The sequence below is a fragment of the Gallinula chloropus genome (genome assembly GCF_964237585.1).
Source record: "Gallinula chloropus genome assembly, chromosome: 19".
Classification (NCBI taxonomy): domain Eukaryota; kingdom Metazoa; phylum Chordata; class Aves; order Gruiformes; family Rallidae; genus Gallinula; species Gallinula chloropus.
Window position 1 is genome coordinate 838580 of NC_140104.1, and position 21194 is coordinate 859773.

General features: G+C 61.8%; 1 protein-coding gene across 1 annotated transcript; it reads left to right on the forward strand.

Annotated features, from left to right (window-relative positions):
• Positions 1–360: 360 nt before the first annotated feature.
• On the forward strand, positions 361–21146 carry SRRM3 (serine/arginine repetitive matrix 3; the record flags this gene model as incomplete). The annotated part of the gene is made up of 14 exons (XM_084272993.1): positions 361–584; positions 3774–3875; positions 7372–7503; positions 7640–7720; positions 8155–8184; positions 8594–8662; positions 8945–8980; positions 9668–9718; positions 9811–9915; positions 10464–10635; positions 16512–16825; positions 17736–17963; positions 18188–18325; positions 20924–21146. The coding sequence occupies 14 exons, from the start codon at positions 361–363 to the stop codon at positions 21144–21146; spliced, it is 1905 nt and encodes a 634-aa protein (XP_084129119.1).
• Between the last annotated feature and the right edge of the window lie 48 nt (positions 21147–21194).

Sequence of the window (21194 nt, forward strand, 5' to 3'; positions counted from 1 at the left end):
CTGTTGGAGGGCTGTGAGGGTGGATGTCTGTCCCTGCTCCAAACCCACAGCAGTGGACAGCGGGGTCTGTGGGCCTCATAGGGACCCCTGCCCAGCTGGTCTTTTGCAACCATGAGGTTGCAACCATGCCAGGCTTTCCCAGAGCATCCTCCTCTCTTCACCATGAGCCAGCCCTTGCGATGGGAATAGCCCCAGCCTTGCTTTGCAGAGGGAGAAACTGAGGCAAGGGGCAGGAAGGGCAGTGGCAGAAGACCCCAATCTCTCAGTCTCCATCCCCATCAACCTGTCAGGAGGCGAGGGCAGAGCCAGGGCAGGGACTGACCCCTCTTCCTGTGCCCCCCAGGTGCTGCCCCCGCCAGCATGGCTCTCTACAACAACGGGGCCGCCGTGCCGTCGCCCCAGGAGGCGTCCAACGGCCTGTCTCAGCCCGGCGCCTCGGGCGCGTGGCACAGGGGCGAGGAGGAGGCGCGCGCGGCGGAGCCCGGCCTGGTGAAGAAGGCTCACCGCGAGATCCTGGACCACGAGCGCAAGCGGCGCGTGGAGCTGAAGTGCATGGAGCTGCAGGAGATGATGGAGGAGCAGGGGTGAGCCTGGGGAAGTGGGGGCTGGGCTGGAAGTGGATCCTTTTTACCCTCCTGCATCTTGTTTCGCCCCCTTTGCCCCCTCTAAAGAAATGCAGTGATGGGGCCAATGGCCCCGGGTGGAACCGAACCCACTTCGGGGTGAATCGGACTGGTTTAGGGCAGGGTGCTGGGTTGGTTGGTGAAGCTGTGTGTCTCCAAGAAAGGCAGACCCAGGAGGACATCCACACACGTTGGAGGTTCACTCTGACCCCTCTGCTTGGAAATCTCGGCTTCTGGCTCCTTGTGCCAGGGCAGGAAGGAGGAACGAGTTGCTCAGGGTCATGCAAGCTGCCAGTGCCACCCAGCCTGGCGTGGGAGGTGGTCTGTCTCAATCTCTCATCCGGGGGAGATGGAGGAGACCTGGGGTTTAGTCCCAGGTGAGGCTGTTTTGGTGCCTCAGTTTGTCCTGCCTTCCTTCTCTCTCCCCAGTTTTGGGATGAGAGGATCCCCCTCCATCCTGCCATGACCCTGCCAAGAACTGTGAGCTGCTCCTCAGCTGTTGCTTTCCCTGGCAGAAGCAAAGGGCTGGGGGAAAATCTGAGGGGCTGGAGAACCTCCCTGCCTGGGTGGACAAGAGGAGTTGGAGGGCCAGTGAGGAGCCCCCCATCCTTGCCAGACCCATGGCTGTCATGCTGGCTGCCCCATAGCTCCAGCACCAAACACCCTGATCCCCCTGACAGCCCCCTGAAACCTGATGGATGCAGACAATGCTTTGGCACACGTGGGTAGACAAGGACTGGTATCAGCTGGGGAGAAGGATAATGGATGGAGGGAAGGCTTCGCCAAGGCTGTCATTAGGAGTGCAGGCATGACCTGGAATTAAATTGCCTCACACAGGCTGGAATAATGATTGTGCCTAATTTGTCGTTATGGAAATAAATAAGGCTGACCTGGAGCCTTGGGGAGCCCAGAGCCTCCTCTCAGGTTCCTGAGCCCTACTAGGGATCTTACTACTGGTAGTATCATTACTGCGATGGGTAATAGCGACGTTGCAGCGGGTACTGTTGTTGTTGCTGTAATTGCCTTGGCTGTTATTAAGTCTATTAATAAGGGTGATGATGGTGATACACCAGAATGATAACATAATTACAGCAATGATCTTGGTCACCCTGGTTAATCCTCCTCCTGCTCCTCCCCCCGCGCAGGGGCTCTGGGGGGGGTGTTCTGCAGGAAGCGCTTTGCACCCCTGAGGTTCCTGCCCGAGCCAGCAGCCCCCTCCCAGCTACAGCCTGGGGGGAGTTACCGCCGAGGGCAGGAGCCCCGGGACGAGCGGCTGTGACAGCAGGGAGGGTGCTCAGGATTTGAGCGCTCCCTTGTTTCCTTCAAGGGGGGTGGCTCCCCCTGCCCGCGCTGTACCCGGCTGCTGGCGCGGTCACTCCCAGCCTGCAGGCTGGATTGGCTGCCTGGAAAAGGAGCAGCAGCAGCAGTGTTTCCTTCTTCCTGTCCTTCTCAACACCGACCTGCGAGTTAAATGCACCAGGAGAATCCCTGCCGGGGGGTTACAAGCAGTGCCAGGGGGTGCAGGAGGGAAGGGGCTGCCTGGGGTGCTCCCGCCTCCATCGCAGGGTCGCTGGGTGCAGGGAGGTTCAGGAGGGAAGGGGCTGCCTGGGGTGCTCCTGCCTCTGTCTCATGGTCACTGGGTGCAGGGGGGGGTCCTCGGCTTGGCCTTGCCCCTGCAGATTTGCTACCAGCCCAGGCACAGTGGCCCATCTGTCACCTCCTCTTTGGCCTCACATCCCCTCTCCGAGCGCATGGGCTGCCGGTGTGACACGCTGCACAAACCCTTCTCTTCTCAGGCAGACATCTTCCTGCTGCTGCCCAGCTGATGTCCCCAGGGTGCCTGGGCTGGCCTCCCTGTCCCTGCGGGGTGGCCACACTCCCCAGCCAGCTGCACCACCGCTGAGGCTGGGGAGCAGAGCAGCATTTGGGGGTGCTGCCCTGTGTTTAGGGCCCCACCCCTGCCTAGGCAGGGTGCAAGGCGAAGGGAAACAGCCAGGATGGCTCCGTGCCTGGTTAGCAGCCCTCCTCCTGCATGGGAGTCCTGCCTGGCCAGGGAATTAATAGGAGCCTCTCAGTGCAAATAAGCTCGTTAGTATTAATTCCTGTCTCCTTGCTGCTCCCCTTTGTGGGCACTGGGGGGTAGGTGGGTGCTGCCATGCGCCCCCCTGCACCCAGCACAACCAAGGGCACTCAGCAGCTCCCATGGGACCGCACGGGGCATTGCTGTCCCCTGCATGGGTCTGGGAGGTGCCAGCTCTGGGGACTGCAGGGCTTGGCCAGGCTGTGACACCCACATTTCTGGGCTCCTGAGGGGGTGTGCTGATGGGACACGATGGTGAGGGTGGGCTGCAGGAAGCCCCTTGTAGATGGGCTGGGTGAGGGGGGAATCACACACAGAGCCTGACCCCTTCCCTCCCGGCTCTGGTGGTGACATGGGGTCCCTCTCCTTTTGCCCTGTCCCCAGGGCTGATGCTAGGACCACCATGGGCCCTTCAGTTGAGGGGGGGTTGCTCAGTGTCCTTGGGCATCCGTGGGATGCGGCACAGGGCTGTCACCCATCGCTCCCCAGGGACAGCCCAGGGATGGCTGGAGTGCCGTGGTTTGCCGCGGCTGTTCTCAGATGCCAGGGACAGAGTGATTAGTGTCTCTGGTTAATAACTGCAGCGGCCTGAGTCAGCGCTCGGCGTCGGCACAGAGCTGGCTGGGCTGCCAGGGCCCCGGCGCAGCGTGGGGACGGGGCTGGGGCTGGGGGTGGCAGGGCGCTGCCCGGTGTGACACCCACCACCGCCGGCTGCGGCGCTGGTGCTGCTGAGGGGGCTCAGCAGAGATGTGCCCCAACAGCTGGGGCGGCGGGGGGGAAAGGCAGCGTCGTGACCACCCTCTTCCTTTCCCCTTCCTGATGTCCGTTCCTCTGCCAGGCGCTGCTGGGAGGGCGGGCAGGAGGGAGGAGGCCACAGAGGGTGGTGGCAAAGGGCAGAGCGGAGTGACCCTCTCTCCTCCCGGCCCTGCTGACCCTCACCATGCCACCTCTGCTTTTGACTGGCCTCTCAGGCCACATGCCATTCCTGGAGGTGTGGAGGTGCTCAGCAGGTCCCTGGGGAGCCCCACACTCCAGCCACGACATCCCTGGTCTTGTCTTTGCCCACCCAGGTACTCCGAGGAGGAGATCCGGCAGAAAGTGGGGACCTTTCGGCAAATGCTGATGGAGAAGGAGGGCGTGCTCACCAGGGAGGACCAGCACGGGCGCCAGATGTGAGTGAGGCAGCTCCACGTCCGTCTGTCTGTCCCTCATCCCAGGGAGGCACAGCCCAGATTGCCTCTGGCTAGCGATGGGTGGCTGGCTGGGTGGATTGATGCAGAGAGAGATGGTTGGATGGACAGGTAGACAGATGGACATGGAGAGGGCATATAGGGATGGATGGATGGATGGATGGATGGATGGATGGATGGATGGATGGATGGATGGATGGATGGTCAGTCAACTGGGTGTTTAGAGGCAGGATCCTACCTCTGCAGGGGTTAGAGGAGGTTACCCTGCACTCATCTGCTGGGCACCTCCAGCTGCTGTCCGGAGGGACAGGTCAGCGTTGCAGTGCTGCCCTCACAGGTGATGACACCCAAGCGCAGAAGGTCTCGATGCTCGGGTCACCCCACCAGCCAGCGGCACAGACCAAGCTGCAGGCTCGCTGTGCCTGCCCTCTGCCTGCTCCTGCCGCTTCGGGTCACCTCTCCTGCTCTCCCCAGGGCTGAAATCGCAGGTTCTGCCTCCAGCCAGGCGAGGGCACTGGTTTCCATCCTTGCCCTTAAATCTAGTTGCAAGGTGCCCAGGCTGGATAGGCAGGACTTCAGTCTGCTTCTCACCCAGAGTCTGTGTCTCCATCGGACTGGTGTGACCCCAAGGAGCCCCACAGAAGCAGCTCCTCTAAGGACCTCCTGCCCCATGCTTCTAGTTCCCAATTACTCCTCATGCTGCCTGCTCCCAGGGGGCTGCTTCTGCCCCGGGGCAGCCTGAGGCTCAGGTTAGGTGTCCAAAGCTCCAAAGCAGCCAAGCTCCTGCTGGAGATGTGCCACTTGCTCCTCCCACCCCACACAGGACCATTCCCAGCCTCGGGAGGGTCCGCCCTGGCTCGATGATGATTTATCCACACGATGCTTAATGGCTCAGGCAGCGTGGCTAGCCCAGCACACACCATCCATCAGCCTGGAAACCAGGTCACTTGGGACAGGAATAGATGCTGCAGGTTCACTGAATATTAATGCTTCATTAGGGTCAGGAAATCAGGGCGAGGGGGGAGGCAGGGAAGCCACGGCAGCAGGGAGAGCCTTCCTCCCACCAGCACGCCCAGCAGGGAGGGGCGTGGAGCAGGCAGGGATCCCAAAGCATTTGGGGTCCTTCTCCAGGCAGGAAGAAACAAGGCATGGGGAAAAACAATCTGCCCGGGTCACCAAGCATCAAGGCAAGGTGTTAACAAGTGCCCTTTGCCCATGGAGGCGTGAGGCATCTCCAGGGCATCTTCCTGGGCAGGCTCGTTAGGGCTGGCTGCATGCAGGAAGGCTAGAGGTGCACTGAGGTTGCCCAAGCAGCCCTAGCTGTCACCTTTGTGGGCTTGGGTTTGGGAAAAAAAGAAAAGGAAAAAGAAGAGTAATCATTAAAGATTAGCTAGGGGCTATAAATAATAGTGCTGAGCTGGAAGGAGCAGTCTCAGAGCAAAGGATTGCTTAGAGGAGAGCAAAGCCAGAGGCACTTGGAGGAGGTTGGTAGGAGCTGGGTCCAAAGGAGGTGGCTCTTCAAGCAGTGGGGACCTGAGTCCCTGCCAGAGGATGTCCTGGGTGCAAAAGGTCTGCACTGGTTGAAGAGGCTGGGTGAGGGAGTTAATTAAATACAGAGCCCCAGCTCTCACAGTGGCTGGGAGAGTAGTCAGCACATCCCATGGGCTGGGCCCGCTCCAGCACCTCTCTGGACTTTTACAGCTCCATCTTTTGCTGCTGGGACTTTTGAGTCTGAACCAGCTGCTTTTGTTTCAAAGGAGATGTGAAAGCTCAGCATCATCTGCAAACCACCCCGGGGACACTGAGGCACTGAGCAGAGCCGTGTCCCCGTGTCCCTGGATAGCTCACTGTGCTCCTTCAGCTCTCTGTGCATTCACAGCCTGGTGATGCAGCCCAGTCCCCAAGGAGTAACTGCTTGATGGACAGGCTGGTGGCATTGAAAATGAGCATGTGTCTGGCAGGGAGGAGTAACTGGGGCTGCACGAGCTGGTCTTGAGCCGCTGAGCACGGCTAATGGGCGAGACGCTGGCAGCAGGCTCTGGCGCAGAGCAGCACCTACACACAGAGTCCAGCAGGGAATTATCCCTGCTTGCTCCTCTCTTTTCCTCCTTTCTCCCCCTTCCAGTGGTTGGGTGGGTAGTTGAAAGGTTGTTCCTGCCCTTGGGGCATGGCCAAGGCAGGAGTCTCTTGGAGAGGACCCAGAAAGCCTTGGCTACAGCACAGGAGGGAGCCCAAGATCTGCTTGAGCGATCATCCATGGTCAAGAGGAGGATGCTCTGCTTGTAGTTTTGGTCCAAATGGTTTTTAATTGGGTTAAACAGGCCAGGGCCAGGGATGCCAACACGTGCAGCTCTCAGATCTGCTCTCTGGGACTTGGAGCATCTCCTTGCCCAGCCACAGATCTGGCAGGGGACTGGGGCCATGGGGGCTGCACTTCACTGGCATCCCCTGCCCCACGCCTCTGCACTGGGGAAGGCAGAGGAGCCCACACTGGGTTTCTGAGGGCAGATCTCCCTTGGGAAATGCCTGGGCCGTGGGGTACCAGGACCCTCCCAGCACCACCCCAACTGTTAGGGTTCCCTCCAGAGCCCCTGGGTGGCCGAGTCCCTTGGGTGAGATGTCCTGCATCCCCCAAGAACACACAACAGGCCCTGGGGGGTTGGTGCTACTCCTGGCGCTGATGGCAGAGAAGGACCAGGGAGGTGGGGGTTGGCAGGGGGAGGCTGGGCAGGGGGCTTGTGGGTCCCTGCTGCCTGCCTGGTCCATCTGCCAGGCCTTTGCTAAGCCCTGCCCGCAGCCCCGGTAGTCAATGGCAACCTCCTGCCGGTTTCCATGGCAGCAGGAAAAATTAATGCTGGTAAAGTCCCTCGGGGGAGAAGAGACCCTGATGGCTCCAGGCCTGATGTCCCCCCAGCCCATCTCACCTGGCCCAGTGGGGACATCACCCATCACCTGCCTGAAGCTCTGTGCCAGCAGCACGCTGGGGCGTCAGTCTCAAAGCTGGGATCATCCTGGGCAGCTCCTGCCAGCAGATGGATAATCCCCCGAATCCCCCCAGCCTCCTGCTGGCTCCTCTCACCCTAATCCTGCCCTGATGCCTACCTGGGCTGACCCCAGCCCCCCGCTCAGCCCCGGCGTTTGGGCAGTGTCCAAAGGGGCTCCAGATGTGCCAGGGCTGGACCCCACGGGGAGACGGTGGCCTGAGCCCGGGGCTGTCGCTGTGCCAACCTGGCAGGGGTTCCCTGCAGGGACAGGAGCCTCAGGGAGACCCCAAGAAGACCCCCCACTGTGGGTCTCCTCTATGTGTGGACCTCCAGTAATGCGACCAAGGCCTCCTGGGGATGCTGTGGTGGAGGGAGGGGACGTCCCCTGGCTCCTGCAGCCACACTGGGGCTGCCCCAGGCTTCCCCCCAGCTGCTCTGGTGGTGTTCAGGGAACAGGGACCCCCAAATTAATCCTGTGCTCCCTCCCTCGCCAGCGTGATAGAGAACCACCACGAGCTGGATGGGGAGGAGTACGTGGCGGAGTACCCGGGCTACGGGGAGGGCTGCCTGCTGCAGTGCGACTGCTCGGCCGAGTGCTACCAGGACAGCAGCCACCGCGAGTACAGGTGCAGCCACGGGGCGCTGGGGAGCAGATGGGGGGGTCTCCCTGCCTGCCAGGACCCCGCTGGGGCACGCAGGGGCCAGGAGCCCCCCGGGTGGCTCTCCCTTCTCCCTCCAGCCCTGCCTGCCTTCTCCTCGCAGGGTGAAAAGGCGCTCGAGCAGCTCCACCTCCCCTCCACCCAAGAAGAAGAAGAAAAAGAAATCAGGTCACCGCCGGAGCCGGTGAGTCCCCCAGTCGTCCCTGTGCTGTCCCCTCTCCTGGGTGGGCAGCATTCCTCCCAGCTCACCTCTTCCCCAGGCTCCAGTGGGGCGAGTCCCCCCTCTTTGGGGGGGCAGTGCACCCCCAGATGCGCACCCTCAGGGGTGCAGTGCCTCTGTGTGCACCGGTGGTGCCAGGCACACAGGTGTGGGGACACACACACAGCGCTGCGGGGTGCACTGCCAGCTCACCCAGCTGCACCCACGACTGGGACCTTGCCCTTGCCCAGTCTGTGCTGGGAAGGAGCCGGCTGCTGCAGGGCACAGCACTGGGCAGGATGTGGCTCCCCAAAGGGTCTGGCTCTGTCTAGCTGCTGGTCCCCTCCCCAGTTAGCACTGGCCAGCTGGGCAGGGTGCTGTCCCTAATGTCCCTTTCTTCTCTGCCTTCCCTGTGGCAGCAAAAAGAGGAAACCCGGCTCGGAGCGCAGGTGAGTGCCACTCCAGCTGGGTGGGCTGTGGGGTCCCTGCTGGCTATGCGAGGCCACTGGGCATGGCCTGACCTTTGCCACTCACTGTTGTCCATGTCTGTCATCCCCCCCCCCCAAAATCCCAGTGGGAACTGGCCTCTTTGTCTCCTGCTGGAGGCTGTTGGGCCCATGAGGTGTCAGTGGGGCACAGAAGGGTTTGGGTGCTCCAGCACTGAAGGCAGCCAGAGCCCTTCTGCCAAAAGCCCCTTTCTATCCCCCATCCCAAATCCCCCCAGGAATTAACTTCCCTGTGATGTTCATGCACCCCATGGGTGGTCCAGGGAAAAGCGGGATGGGATCCCCTGGGCCATGGGGCTGGGGAGTCCCGTGCTCCCCCTTCAAGGGCACCCACTCTTCCCTCACCCCCCAGCTGTGACAGCTCTTCACCCATCCGCAAGGAAAAGAAAAAGAAGACTGGAAAGAAACACAGACGTGACAGGTAGGATGGACACCACAGCAGCCTGGGGACAGTGGGGCTGCCTGGGGACAAGGGCTGGGGGGTGGCCCTTGGTCTGGGGATGGAGGCATGGACAGGGCTGGACGCTGGTGGCTCCTTGTGGGGCCATCACCTCCTCCTGGCAGCTGTCACCTGCCCCATCCAGCAGCCCATCTCAAGGCCACCTGCTGCCCTTGTTCCTGTCCCCTGGGACTGCCCAGCCCTTGCTCTCTGCCAGCTGGCTCAGCACCTCTCCTTCATCTCTGCCTCCTCTTCATCCCTCAGGTCTGAATCAGGGTCACGGAAGAAGAGAAGACACAGGTGAGAGCGTTGGCTGCTGGGAACCATCCCACTGCCACCAGTGCTGGCTGCCACCTTTCTCTGTCAGGGACCCCCTGTCCCCTGCCCTCCTGCCGCCCCCATCCCCTCCACCCAAGGGGACAGACCCTGTGCCACCGGGCAGGGGATGGACCCCTTGGGCAGGGTGGCTGTGAGCTGAGTCCATCTGTTCCTCACTTCACAGCCAGACCACACTGGGTATCCCCCAACACTGGAGGTGTCACAGGGCCACTTTGGGCACCTGCAGGGTCCCACACAGCCCCAGATGTCCCCTGGGTGAGAAGGGATGACACTGGGCAGCCATGGCCAAGCCCAGCTGTGCCCTGCTCTGCAGATGCCCTCTGCTGGCACTGCTGGTTTAGGGTGAAAGGGATAAAAATCAGACACAGGGTCCCCAGGCAGGCAGAGGGGCTCAGAGGCGAGACAGTGGAGGTGGCAACGGGCCTGAGCCTTGTGGATGCCAAGCAGAGCTGGTCCCCTCTTCCCACTCCCCCCTTTCCTGCCCTGCCTTGCTGACCAGCATGTGGCCCCAAGGTCCCCCCAAAGCCAGCTGGGCCCCCCAGCGTGGTTTGGAGCTCAGTGGACCCCAACCTCCCCTGGGCTCCTCCTGCAGCTCGGTGGCCCTGCCACCCACTGCTGCCCCTCTGCAGCTGTTGGCTCTTCCTGCAGGTCCCGAAGCCCCAAGAACAAACGGAAAGAGAAAAACAAAGAGCGCAAGAGGTGAGGGGCCAGGATGGCGGGGGGGCGGGGTGACGTGCCCCCCAGGGTGCCCCCCGGCGTCTCAGCCTGCTCTTTGGCTGCCCCCTCTGCAGGTCCCGCAGTGAGTCCCCGGCCTGGCGCTCCCACCGGCGCAGCTCCTGCAGCTCCCACAGCGCCTCGCTCTCCTCGGATGACAGCGACTCCAAATCCCCCAGCAGGTAGGAGCAGCCCGGGAGCCCTGTCCCCACCCCCAGCAACCCCCCAGCCTCTGTTCTGGGGGGCAGGGCGACAGGTGGGAGAGGTGTCCCCATGATGGGGACCCTTGGGGGAATGGAGGACAAGAAGGAAGATGTCAGAGCTGTCCCCATGATGGACATCCTTATGGGATGGAGGGCAGGGAGACGGGTGGCAGAGGTGTCCATGTGCTGGGGTCCTTTGGGGATGGAGACAGGGATGCAGGTGGGAGAGGTGTCCCCAGGATGGGCACCCTTGGGGGATGGAGACAGGGAGGCAGGTGGGAGAGGTGTCCCCAGGATAGGGACCCTCAGAGGGATGGAGGAGAGCAGGACAGCCCTGGAGCGCCCCTGGGGAGGGTGGGGACATGGTTTCAATACCGGAGGAAGCACAAAACACTGGTTTTTCAGCCCATTTCTTGCTTGGCAGAGCCTGCCCTGCCATCTCAGCCCCGGCTGGCAGGCAGCAGCTCCGCCGGGGCCGGGCTCGGGGCAGGGCGGGTGCCGGCGGCTCACGCTGTGCTGCCCCGCAGGCTAAGCCCCAAGCGCCGGCAGGACGGCCCCAAGGGCAGCAGCGCCCGCTCCAGCCGCAGCCCGTCCTCCCCCTCGCCCCGCCGCTCAGCCTCGCCGCACCAGAACGGGCACAAGGGCAGCGCCCAGAACGGCCGCCACAGCCACGGCGCCCCGGCCCCGGAGCCCTCGGATGTACGTAGGCTTTTCTTGGATCACCATTCGCTTCCCTCGCCTCCTCCCTCCGCAGGAACCCCCACCCCAGCTCTCCTCTCCCTTCCTTCCCCCCTCCTCGGCTCCCCCTTCTCCCAGATAGGGCACACAGGGTGCAGGCTGCACCCCCAGCACCCATCAACCTTCTGCTGGGTGCACAGTCTCCCTGGGGGGGCCAGCCCATCACCTCAGGCAGGTATGGGGGCAGCCGACAGGTCACCCCCCCAGCCCAAAGCCACACGTCGCTCTGTGGATGTCCCTTCCCCAGGGGTGGTGGCTTGGCAGGCTGGTGTCACCTGCCAGGGTCTCCACCGGGCTCAGCACCTCCCTGGGGGTGGATTGAGCCCAGATGGCCAAGAAATGGGTGAAGCTGGAACATTCTTGTTTCCCTGCCAGCCCCCATCCTCCCCAGCGCCGAGGTGCCAGCACCAGCGCTCAGGACCCCAGCACCCAGTCTGGGCCAGGCTAGGGTTTGGAGGGGGTTTGGTGCTGGGTGCTCAGGTTTTAGGAGCTCGGGGTCCCCATGGTGGGTGACATCGGTGCTAGGTGTCCCCAGCTCTGCTCTGGCACCCCAGTGAAGCCCAGAGGGCCGGTGCCACACTGAGTGGGACTAAGCCCTAACCCATTAGGACCCAGTTTAACCAGTGCTGGGTGGTGAGGAGCCTGCTGTGGTTAGCAGGGGGCTGGAGGCAGGGGGACCCCACTCACTGGGGGTCACACACATCCCCACTTGCCCCAGGGGCCTTTATTCACACAGGCAGGGTGCTGCAGGGACACTCCTGGGCTGGCACCACCCAGTGCTGCCACCCCAGTGCCCGCAGAGCTGGGGCATCCCCGAAAGCGGGGCCAGGAGCCCCCCACTTACATCCCCTTTGCCCTCCCGAGCCCCAGCCCAGCACCTCCCAGCAGCACCCAGCACCCTGCCCACCTCTTGGGGCACCTCTCTGCTTTCTTCTTTCCTGTGGTTTTGGCTGGGCTGTGGTGGGGGGGGGTCCAGGTGCCGAGCACCCACTCAGACACCCGGCTCGCCCCCTTCTCCCCCTGCCCAGCACCCCAGCACCCAGCATCGCCCAGGCCGACGAGCTCCCACAGCTCCCGGCACCAGCGGGACTTTTCTCCGACAACTTTCTCTCTCTCTTTCTCTCTCTCTCTCTCTCTCTCCTTTCTCTCTCTGGTTTCTATTTTATTTTATTTTTTCTTTTTAATCCCATCTGTGTTTTTCTTTAGCCTCCCATTTGACCAAACCCCAGACGGTAATATACACTTCCATTTCTTGCTCAGCAGAAGCAGGGACGAGGGGGAGGGAAGGGCAATGAAACGTGCTTTATTCCCCCCACCCCAGCTCCTTGTTTTTAGTTTCCTTTCTCATGATTTCTTTTCTTTCCCCTCGTGATGTACAGAAATGCAATCAATATATATATATATCTCTCTCTCTCTTATTTTCCACCCCCGTTGTCGTCGTGTTGTTCTAGAATTTTTTGCTTTTGTGTGTGTTAATGTGGAGAAGGAAAAAAAAAAAACCAACAAGAAGCCAAGAAAGCAGCTGTGTTTTCTAAATATTTACGCCCGCTGAGCATTGTCCTGCCATTCCCTGTCCCCTGAACCAGGGATTTAAAAGGGAAGAGACCCGAGCAGCTCTGCACCGCAAAGGTGGTGGGCTGGCTTTGATGTGGTGGAGTGATCTTTGTCCCCTTGAATTGGCTGCTGCCACGTTGCCTCTGCTGGTGCTGGATCCTGCTGCTGTGGGAGGCTTCCCTCCATGGTTTTTGGGTGCTGGGTTACCCACCCGCCCTGGGCTGAGCACCCCTCGGCCATCCTGCGCACCCAGCGTGCCAGGTGAGGTCCTGCATCCTGCATCCTGGCAGCTGAGCATCCTTGGTACCCAGCCCCCCTCCCCCTCCCCATCTCCTCCAGACCCCCCTAAAAAGTGCTGGACTCAGCTTGTCTAACTGGGCGAGCTGTGTACCCCATCAGCACCCCTAGAGCGGGGTGGCCCAGGGTGCTGCACGGCGTGTCCTTCCCTTTTAAATACCCGTTCCCATCTCCATCCATCCCTGCTGCCTTCCCCAAGCCTTCCTCCTGGGTCTCTCCTCCCCCTCCTCGCCCACACACACCCTCCGGCCCCTCTTTCTCTCCGGTTTTCTTTGGGCCAGCACACCCCGAGAGCCCCCTGCGTGTCCCACCTCCTCCCATCGCCCCCTGCATGTTCTCTGGGACTTTGCCATGTCAGAGGGACTTTTTAAGACCGAAAGGCAGCCGGGTTACAGCCACCAGCCAGAAACCACCCCCTGTGCCCCCCAGCCCGCTGCCACCCTGCTTGGTGGCCAGCCACAACTTTTCCTTTTCAACAAAAAATAGAGGAATCAAAAGGATTTTAAAAAAAATTTAAAGTAAAAGCTAATGAGAGCAGTTAAAAAGCTGAGTTAAAGAGCTCTAAGGCAAGCAAACGGGACTAGCCGAGGGGTCTGGATCGCCGTACTAAAGAGTCCTTGTCTTTTTCCCATTCTGCCCTCCAAATGTGGAGATTATTGTTTTCTTTTTTTATTATCGCATTCCTGTCACTGCCAATGGCAAAGGTAGGTATTTCGTCCACCTCTGCACGTTCACTTCTGCAGATGAGCCTGTTGAAAAGCACCGTAGCTTGATTTAATGTTCTTTTCTCTTTCTGACTTCTCTCTTTCTTTCTTCCTGGCTCTCCTTCTCTGTCTTTTCTTTGTTTTTTTTTTTCATTTTGTCTCTTTTTGGTGGCTATATATCAGTATTTTTTACTTTGTATGGTTTCCCCAGTTAGCTGCAAAGCCATGCTCTTCTCTTTCGTTCTTTATTTCTATTTTTATTTCATTTTTTGCCCTGTCCATGTAATATTTTTTCTCTCTCCCCCCCTTTTTCTCTCCCCCATCTCCTTGTGCCGTCGGTAGAATGCATTTCTGTGTCTTTCAGCCCTCTGACTTTGTGTTCGTTTCCATCAGGGGCCGAGCACGGCTCAGTCCCCTCTTAGGGGACCCCTTAACGAAGGCAAACTTAATTAGCAAGAAATGGGGGGGGGGGGAGGGAGGCAGCAGCCAGAGCCCAGGGTGGGAGTGGCTGCAGGTTCTGGGCACAGGGCATTATGGGGTGGATGAGGAATGAGAAATCTGGGGAGATGTGTGGGTTTAGCCACTCCTCAGGCCATGAGGGGACAAAAAATCCCAACCCAGGCAAAATATCGGGGGGGGCTGCAATGGAGAGAGGCTGGAATCATCCTGCATGGAGAGGGGCAGGTCCGGGGCATCGCGGTCCCAGAGGGGCAGGGGACAGCGTCACCACCCTGGCTGCCCCGTCCCCGCAGTGCCCTGGAGTGTGTGTTCCCTGGCAGGCAGGGCCTGTACCCATCTGGGTTTGTTTGGGGTGCTTTTCCCTTTGTTGCCTTCCCCCACGGCGGGGCAGGAGACCCCTCTGCACCCCCTTTCCCCAGGGTTTGGATGGTAACCCCGCATCCCGAGCCCGCGGCGCAGCCAGCCTGCGCCGAAATGTCACCCTGGAGAAGAGGAAACCCCTCTCTTGCTCTCTTCTTCTTCCTCTTCGTCGTCTTCATCTTCTCTGCTTTTGTTTGCCCCTGCCTGGACATGGGGCTGGGCACAGGCTCAGCTGAGCCAACCCTTCCAGGGCTGCTGCATCCCCTTGGAGGGGTCCGTGTGCCCCCAGCTCTCGGAGGGCGGTTTGTGTGGTGGGCAGGGCTGGCTGTCGCCTCCAGCCTTCCCCCTCACTGGAGAGACTGCAACAGATTTTACCCCCCCCCCCTTCCCCCAAATCCCCCTCAGTTTGGCTCTGGCTGCCTGGGCTGCGCCTGGAGGGGTTGGATTGTCTGTGAGGACCAGGAAGCGATGGGGACATGCCGCTGGTGCGGGGCAGAGCGGCTTGTGTGACCCTCAGGATGCTCAGGGACATGGTGGCCTCGTGTCCCTTTGGCAGCACCTTCATGGTGGTCCCCACACTCCCACCCTGGCACCTCACTGCTTCCCTTTTGGGGGAGAAAAGCAGCGTTTAGGAGGTGGCAGGCAGGCAGAGAGCGCCTTGTCCTCGGGGACTGACTGGCCAGGTATGTTTGGGGTGCAGAGCCAGCAGGGAATGGGGGTCACCACCACCCCTGTGTACCCTCCGGCGTGGTGACACGATCCCAGCAGCACCCCAATCCCCCTGAACCCTGTTAGATCCCCAGGGCTGGGCCCAGCGCTGCCCTGCCCGGGATTTACCCCTCCAGGGATGCTCAGGGACCCCCGTGGGGGAAGGAGCCCCCAGAGCCCCTCGGGCTGGGCTTTGCTGGCTGGGTCGGGGCCGGCAGCGCAGGGTCCATTCCCACCCATCTTTTGAGTCCAGCAGCGTTGACAAAGATGGGGTGGGGGTGGAAACCAACCCAGGCAGCATCTGGGGCTCCGAGGAGCTCAGAGATTTGAGATCCACTGCGGGCTGAACCCTGGGGCCAGGCAACCCCCCCCCCCCCAGCTCTGGATGAGAGCCCAGCACGCAGCCTTGGCCATGGCAGCGGCCCAGGGTCTCCCCCACCCGTAGGAGAAGTGAGTTGGTTTGTTTTATTTCTCCTCTCTCTGGCTCTGTCTCTGTCTCTCCTCCTCCTCCTCTCGCTCTTTTCTTTCTCTCTTGCATTTTTGTGAATCTAATGATGCACTTATATTGCCCCGCTTTTCCCTTCTCTTCATACCTTACCTACTAAAGGAGGAAATGCCACTTTTTTGGTAAGTGGATGTTAACCAAGAGGGACTTAAAAAAAAAAAAAAGCATATAATGGAAAAAAAAAAAAGAGGAAGCAGAAAGCAAAGTCTGTGTTGAGTGCTGAGGAGGACTTAGCAGTTCCCTGCAGAGTCACAGCTAACAGCTCGATGCGTGTCCCAGGACGAGCTCAGGCACATTCCTTTATCTCAGAGACCAGGACGGTTGTGCAGTTTTGCTTTGGTTTGGTTGGTTTTGGTTGGTTGGTTTATTTTTTGGTTGTTTTCTGGGGTTTTTTTGGGTTTTTCTTTTTGGTTGTTTTTCTTGTTTCCGTTTGATTTCCGTTGGATGGGTTGTTTTTTTTTTCTCCTTTCTTTTTTTGGTTTCTTTTTGCTTTCTCAGCCCACGCCCCCCCCTTGCCCCCCCCCTGCCCCCTCCATCGTGGCTCTGCGCTGCCCCCCCCGTGCCTTGGTCGGGTCTGAGCCCAGCGCCGCACAGTGTGTGACCCCCAACACGTGTCTCTGTGCATGCCTGTGTGAGCAGCCCCCATCACCCCCCCTTCCACCCCTTCCCCTCGGCTCACTCGGATTTACTCTCCCTCCCCAACTTCCCTCCTCTCATCTTTTCTTCCCCCCACCCCCTTCCCCTCCCCTCACTTGGGTTTTACCCCCCTCTCCCCATCACCTCTCTTGGTTTGGGGTGGGGGGGTGCCAGGGTGTTGCTTCGCCCCTCTTTGGGAGGGGCTGTGTCGTTCCCTGTGAGCTCTCCCTCCCCAGGACTCGGGAGTTCTCTTGGATCTCCCCCCCTTTGATTTGCTCCCATCCCGCCCCTTCCCGTGTCGTTTCAGTTGGGTCCCTTTGGTTTGGGGGGGTTTGTTTTGGCAGTCGCAGTTCAGTTCTTTCCTTTGGCGTTTTGCATGCGGGGTTTGCATGACCCACGTTGTCGAGGGCCAGAGGAAGGTGCAGGGTAGCGTCTGTGTAGCCTGCCTTATGCGATGTGCGTTGACGTTGTGAGCCGCGCCCCCCGCCCCGCGCCCCCCCGTTAAAATCCCATTTCTCCTTCTTTTCTTCTTCTCTCCCCCCTCCTTCTGCCTTTTCCCCACACATCCCCCCCCCCCACCCCCCCCCCCTTCTGTCTCTCTCCCCCCTTGCCAGAGGCCGGCCTCGGCGTCCCCTTCTCCTCGGGCTCACGGCAGGACGGAGCCAGCGTCCCCCCGCGCCCGGGGGGGCCGACACGGTGCCCGCAGCCCCCGGTCGCTCACGCCGGAGCGGGCCAGGCACGGCCACCGGCACCGCTCCCGCAGCGCCCACCGCGGCCAGAGCAAGGGACGGCCCCCGGCCCCCCGGGAGCCCCCCCCGGCCCCGCTCAGCCCCGCCGGCTCCAGCAGCGACTCGGAGGGCTCGGCGGGATCCCACCCCTACCACCCGCCGCTCGGCCCCGACAGGAACCACGGCGCCCACGCCAAGAAGTAAGGGAGGGGGTCCCTGGGCTGGGGGCGTGCTGGGGGCACGGGAGCTGCTCTCTGACACTCGGGGTGCAGCCCCATGTGGGAACCCCGGGTCCAGCCAGCAAAGTCTGAGGGACAAGCTTGGCATTGGAGTTGGGGTGCTCAAGGGACAGGGGTGGGGTGACAGGGATGGGGGGGACTGAGGTGGGGATTGGGGGGTTGGGGATGGGATGGGATGGGATGGGATGGGATGGGATGGGATGGGATGGGATGGGATGGGATGGGATGGGGATGGGGATGCAGCCCGGGATGGGGGAGGGCCGCAGCGAGTCTGTGCCGGCGCACTGTGGCAGGGTGAAGCCCACAGGCCATTGCCCCTGCGGCAGGGCCGGCTGGCTGCGGGGCATTTCAGCATCCCCCAGCATGCAGGATCCCAAGCGGGTGAGCACCCCGGGCTTTATAACCAGGGGTGCAGCCCAGCCAAAAAATGGGGGTCTTGTAGGTGCTCCTACTTCTCTGCCATGAGAACTGGGGTCTGTGGCTCCTGCAGGGATGTGCTGCTGGCCACAGCGGGCGAGATGTGAGGGATGCTGGGGTCTGCTCCGATGTGAGGGGTGCTGGGGTCTGCCCCAGTGTGAGGGGCGCTGGGGTCTACCCTAATATGGGGGGTTCTGGGGTCTGCCCTGATGTGAAAGGCACTGGGATATGCCCTGATGTGAGGGGCGCTGGGGTCTGCCCCAGTGTGAGGGGTACTGGGGTCTGCCCCAATGTGGGGGTTTCTGGGGTCTGCCCTAATATGAGGGTTTCTGTGGTGTGCCCTGATGTGAAAGGCACTGGGGTCTGCTCTGATGTGAGGGGTGCTGGAGTCTGCCCCAATGTGGGGGTTTCTGGGCTCTGCCCCAGTGTGAGGGGTGCTGGGGTGTCCCTGCAGGGTGAAGGAGCGGCACCACCGGGGCCGGCCCACCAGCAGCTCGGCGTCGCCGGCCAAGCACTCCCGCCACGGCTCGGAGCGGAGGAAGAGCCTGTCGCCCAGCCCGGGCCAGCGCAGCAGCTCCTGGAGCTCCAGCGCCTCCCTCTCCAAGTCCCGGTCCCGCTCCCGGGAGAAGCGGGCAGGGCGCAGCCGCTCCCGCTCGCCCTCGCCCAAGAAACCCGCCAGCAGGTCAGGGCCGGGGGGCCCCGTCCCGGGGGGGGGGTCCCAGCGGGGGGGGGGGGGCAGAGGCCGGCTGCGGCTCGGGGCGGTCCCGGCTGCCCCGGGGCCGGCGGGGGGCTTACGGGTCGTTGCTGTCCTTGGAGGCAGCTGGGGCTGACCCTGCGTCCCCCCCAAGGCCCCAGAGCGACCCCCCGACACTCCTCCTCCTCCTCCTCCTCTTCCTCGTGGCGCAGGGAGAAGGACAACGAGCCCCGAACACGCCACAGCGACCCCGACCCCGCCCGCGCCCGGCGCCGCTCCAGGAGCTACTCGCCCATCAGGAAGAGGAGGCGCGACTCCCCCAGCTTCATGGAGCCCAGGAGGATCACCAGGTGGGCGCCGGCACCCCGCGGGGCCGCTGCGGGGCACGGGCACCGCCCGGCACAGCTCCGGGGGAGGGAGGGATGGAGGGAAGGGGAGGGAAGGGAAGGGAAGGGAAGGGAAGGGAAGGGAAGGGAAGGGAAGGGAAGGGAAGGGAAGGGAAGGGAAGGGAAGGGAAGGGAAGGGAAAAGGAAACGAAAGGAAAAAGGAAAGGAAAGGAAAGGAAAGGAAAGGAAAGGAAAGGAAAGGAAAGGAAAGGAAAGGAAAGGAAAGGAAAGGAAAGGAAAGGAAAGGAAAGGAAAGGGGAAAGGGAAAGGAAAAAGGAAAAAGGAAAGTAAAAAGGAAAGTAAAAAGGAAAAGGAAAGGAAAAGGGGAAAGGAAAGGAAAGGAAAGGAAAGGAAAGGAAAGGAAAGGAAAGGAAAGGAAAGGAAAGGAAAGGAAAGGAAAGGAAAGGAAAGGAAAGGAAAGGAAAGGAAAGGAAAGGAAAGGAAAGGAAAGGAAAGGAAAGGAAAGGAAAGGAAAGGAAAGGAAAGGAAAGGAGGAAGGAAGGAAGGAAGGAAGGAAGGATGGGTGGGTGGGTGGACAGACAGACGGATGGACAGCCAAGCGGTGAGTGGCTCTGGGGGTGGGTACCTCACCTGGGTGAAGCAGCTGCCCAGGCAGACGTGACCCGGCTGACCCCGGGACTGCAGCCTTGTTGCCTCTTCCTGCACAGGGCCACGAGCACGGGAGGTGGTTTGAACCCCGTGCGCGTGTCCCAGCGAGACACGTGTGTGTGTTTGTCTGTGTCTGTGTGTCCCTGTGTCCGTGTGTCCGTGTGTCCGTGTGTCCGTGTGTCCGTGTCTGTGTGTCCGTGTGTCCATGTGTCCGTGTGTCTGTGTGTCTGTGTGTCCGTGTGTCTGTGTGTCCGTGTCTGTGTGTCCCTGTGTCCGTGTGTCCGTGTGTCCGTGTGTCCGTGTCCGTGTGTCCGTGTGTCCGTGTCCGTGTGTCCGTGTGTCCGTCTGTCTGTGTGTCTGTGTCTGTGTGTCCGTGTGTCTGTGTGTCCGTGTGTCCGTGTCCGTGTGTCCGTGTGTCCGTGTGTCCGTGTCCGTGTGTCCGTCTGTCTGTGTGTCTGTGTCTGTGTGTCCATGTGTCCGTGTGTCTGTGTGTCCGTGTGTCTGTGTCCGTGTGTCCGTCTGTCTGTGTGTCTGTGTCTGTGTGTCCATGTGTCCGTGTGTCTGTGTGTCCGTGTGTCTGTGTCTGTGTGTCCGTGTGTCCGTGTGTCTGTGTCCGTGTGTCTGTCTGTGTGTCTGTGTCTGTGTGTCCGTGTGTCTGTGTCTGTGTGTCCGTGTGTCCGTCTGTCTGTGTGTCCGTGTGTCTCTGTGTCCGTGTGTCTGTGTGTCCGTCTGTCTGTGTGTCCGTCTGTCTGTGTGTCCGTGTGTCCCTGTGTCCGTGTGTCTGTGTGTCCGTGTCTGTGTGTCCGTCTGTCTGTGTGTCCGTGTGTCCGTGTGTCTGTGTGTCCGTGTGTCTGTGTGTCTGTGTCCGTGTCCGTGTGTCCCGTGGAGAAAGGGAAGCCCAGAGGAGGGTTTCCCATCCCGGTGCCGCCGCTGGTTCTGCATCCCCCCCGCTCCATCCTGAGCGGGACTTTGCCGGGGTGTTCCCAGGAGGGTGGCCGGGCACAGCTGGGGGACGCAGCCCATGAGGGGACTGTCCCCCCAGCCCTGCCACCCGGCCCTGGGAGGGCTGGGGACAGCAGACCCAGCCCTGCTCGCAGCAAAGGGGATATTGTGGGGAGGGGGCAGCGGGGGGAACCTCTCCCCCCCACACACACCCCCCACCAGCCCTGCTGACCTGCCCCCAGGGCCCCTCCCCGTGCTCCTGCCCTGTCCCCGGTCCCCACCACCCCCAGCCCCCCGGGGTCTGGCATCGCCTGGTGCTGCCTCAGTGATGCCAACGTGTCCTTTTCCATTTCATCCCAAGGTCCCTCTTGGAGAGCATCGCCGCCAGCCTGGCTCCCAGGGTAACCTCCCCCCTTCCTCCTCCTCCTCCTCCTCCTCCGCTGTGTCCCGACCCCCCCTGTGTCTCCTCACACCCCGGGCAGCCCCCGGCGCGCAGCCGCCTCGGGGCTGTGCCCGTGTGTCCCTCCGGTCCCACTAACACCGGGCCGGGAGCCGGGGGCAGGGCGTCGGCTCCTGCACTGGCCCCAGATGGCGCTGCCCCCCCGTGTCCCCCATCCCCACTGTGTGTGTGTGTCCCCCCCCGTCCCTCCTCCTCCTCCTCAGGCACCGGCGGGTCTCAGCTCCCCTCCTGCTAACCCCCCCCCGTCTCTTTTTTCAGCAGCTTTCAGTCTCTGGTGTCTGGGCGGCACAAGCGCCGCATTAACCCGCTCACTTTCCGCCCTCGCCGCTGCCTAATCCAGTTCTAACACCCCCCCCGCGGGGCGTGGGGAGGAGGAAGGGGGCTGCTCTGGGGAGGGTGAGCCCCGGCGGCCGCACCCCGCGCCCCGCGGCCGGCCCGAGCCCGGCTGCCCGGCGGGGATGCTCGGCCAAGCTGGGGAGCGGGTGCCGGGCCCCCGACCCCCCCCCAGCCGCCGCTGGGCCCCTGACGCCGTTTCCCTCTTCAATTCGCAGCGCCCGCAAGCGGCCCATCCCCTACTACCGCCCCAGCCCCTCGTCCTCCAGCTCGCTGAGCACCACCTACTCCTACAGCCGCAGCCGCAGCCGCAGCTACGACAGCTACAGCACCAGCCGCAGCCGCAGCCGGACTCGCAGCCCCCCCAGCCGCTCCCGCAGCCCCCCCAGCCGCAGCCCCAGCTACAACAGCCGCAGCAGCTCGGAGAGCGCCGGTTTCTGAGCCCCACGACGCCCCCCGCCCCGCCCCGCTGCCACCCGCGCTCCCCAG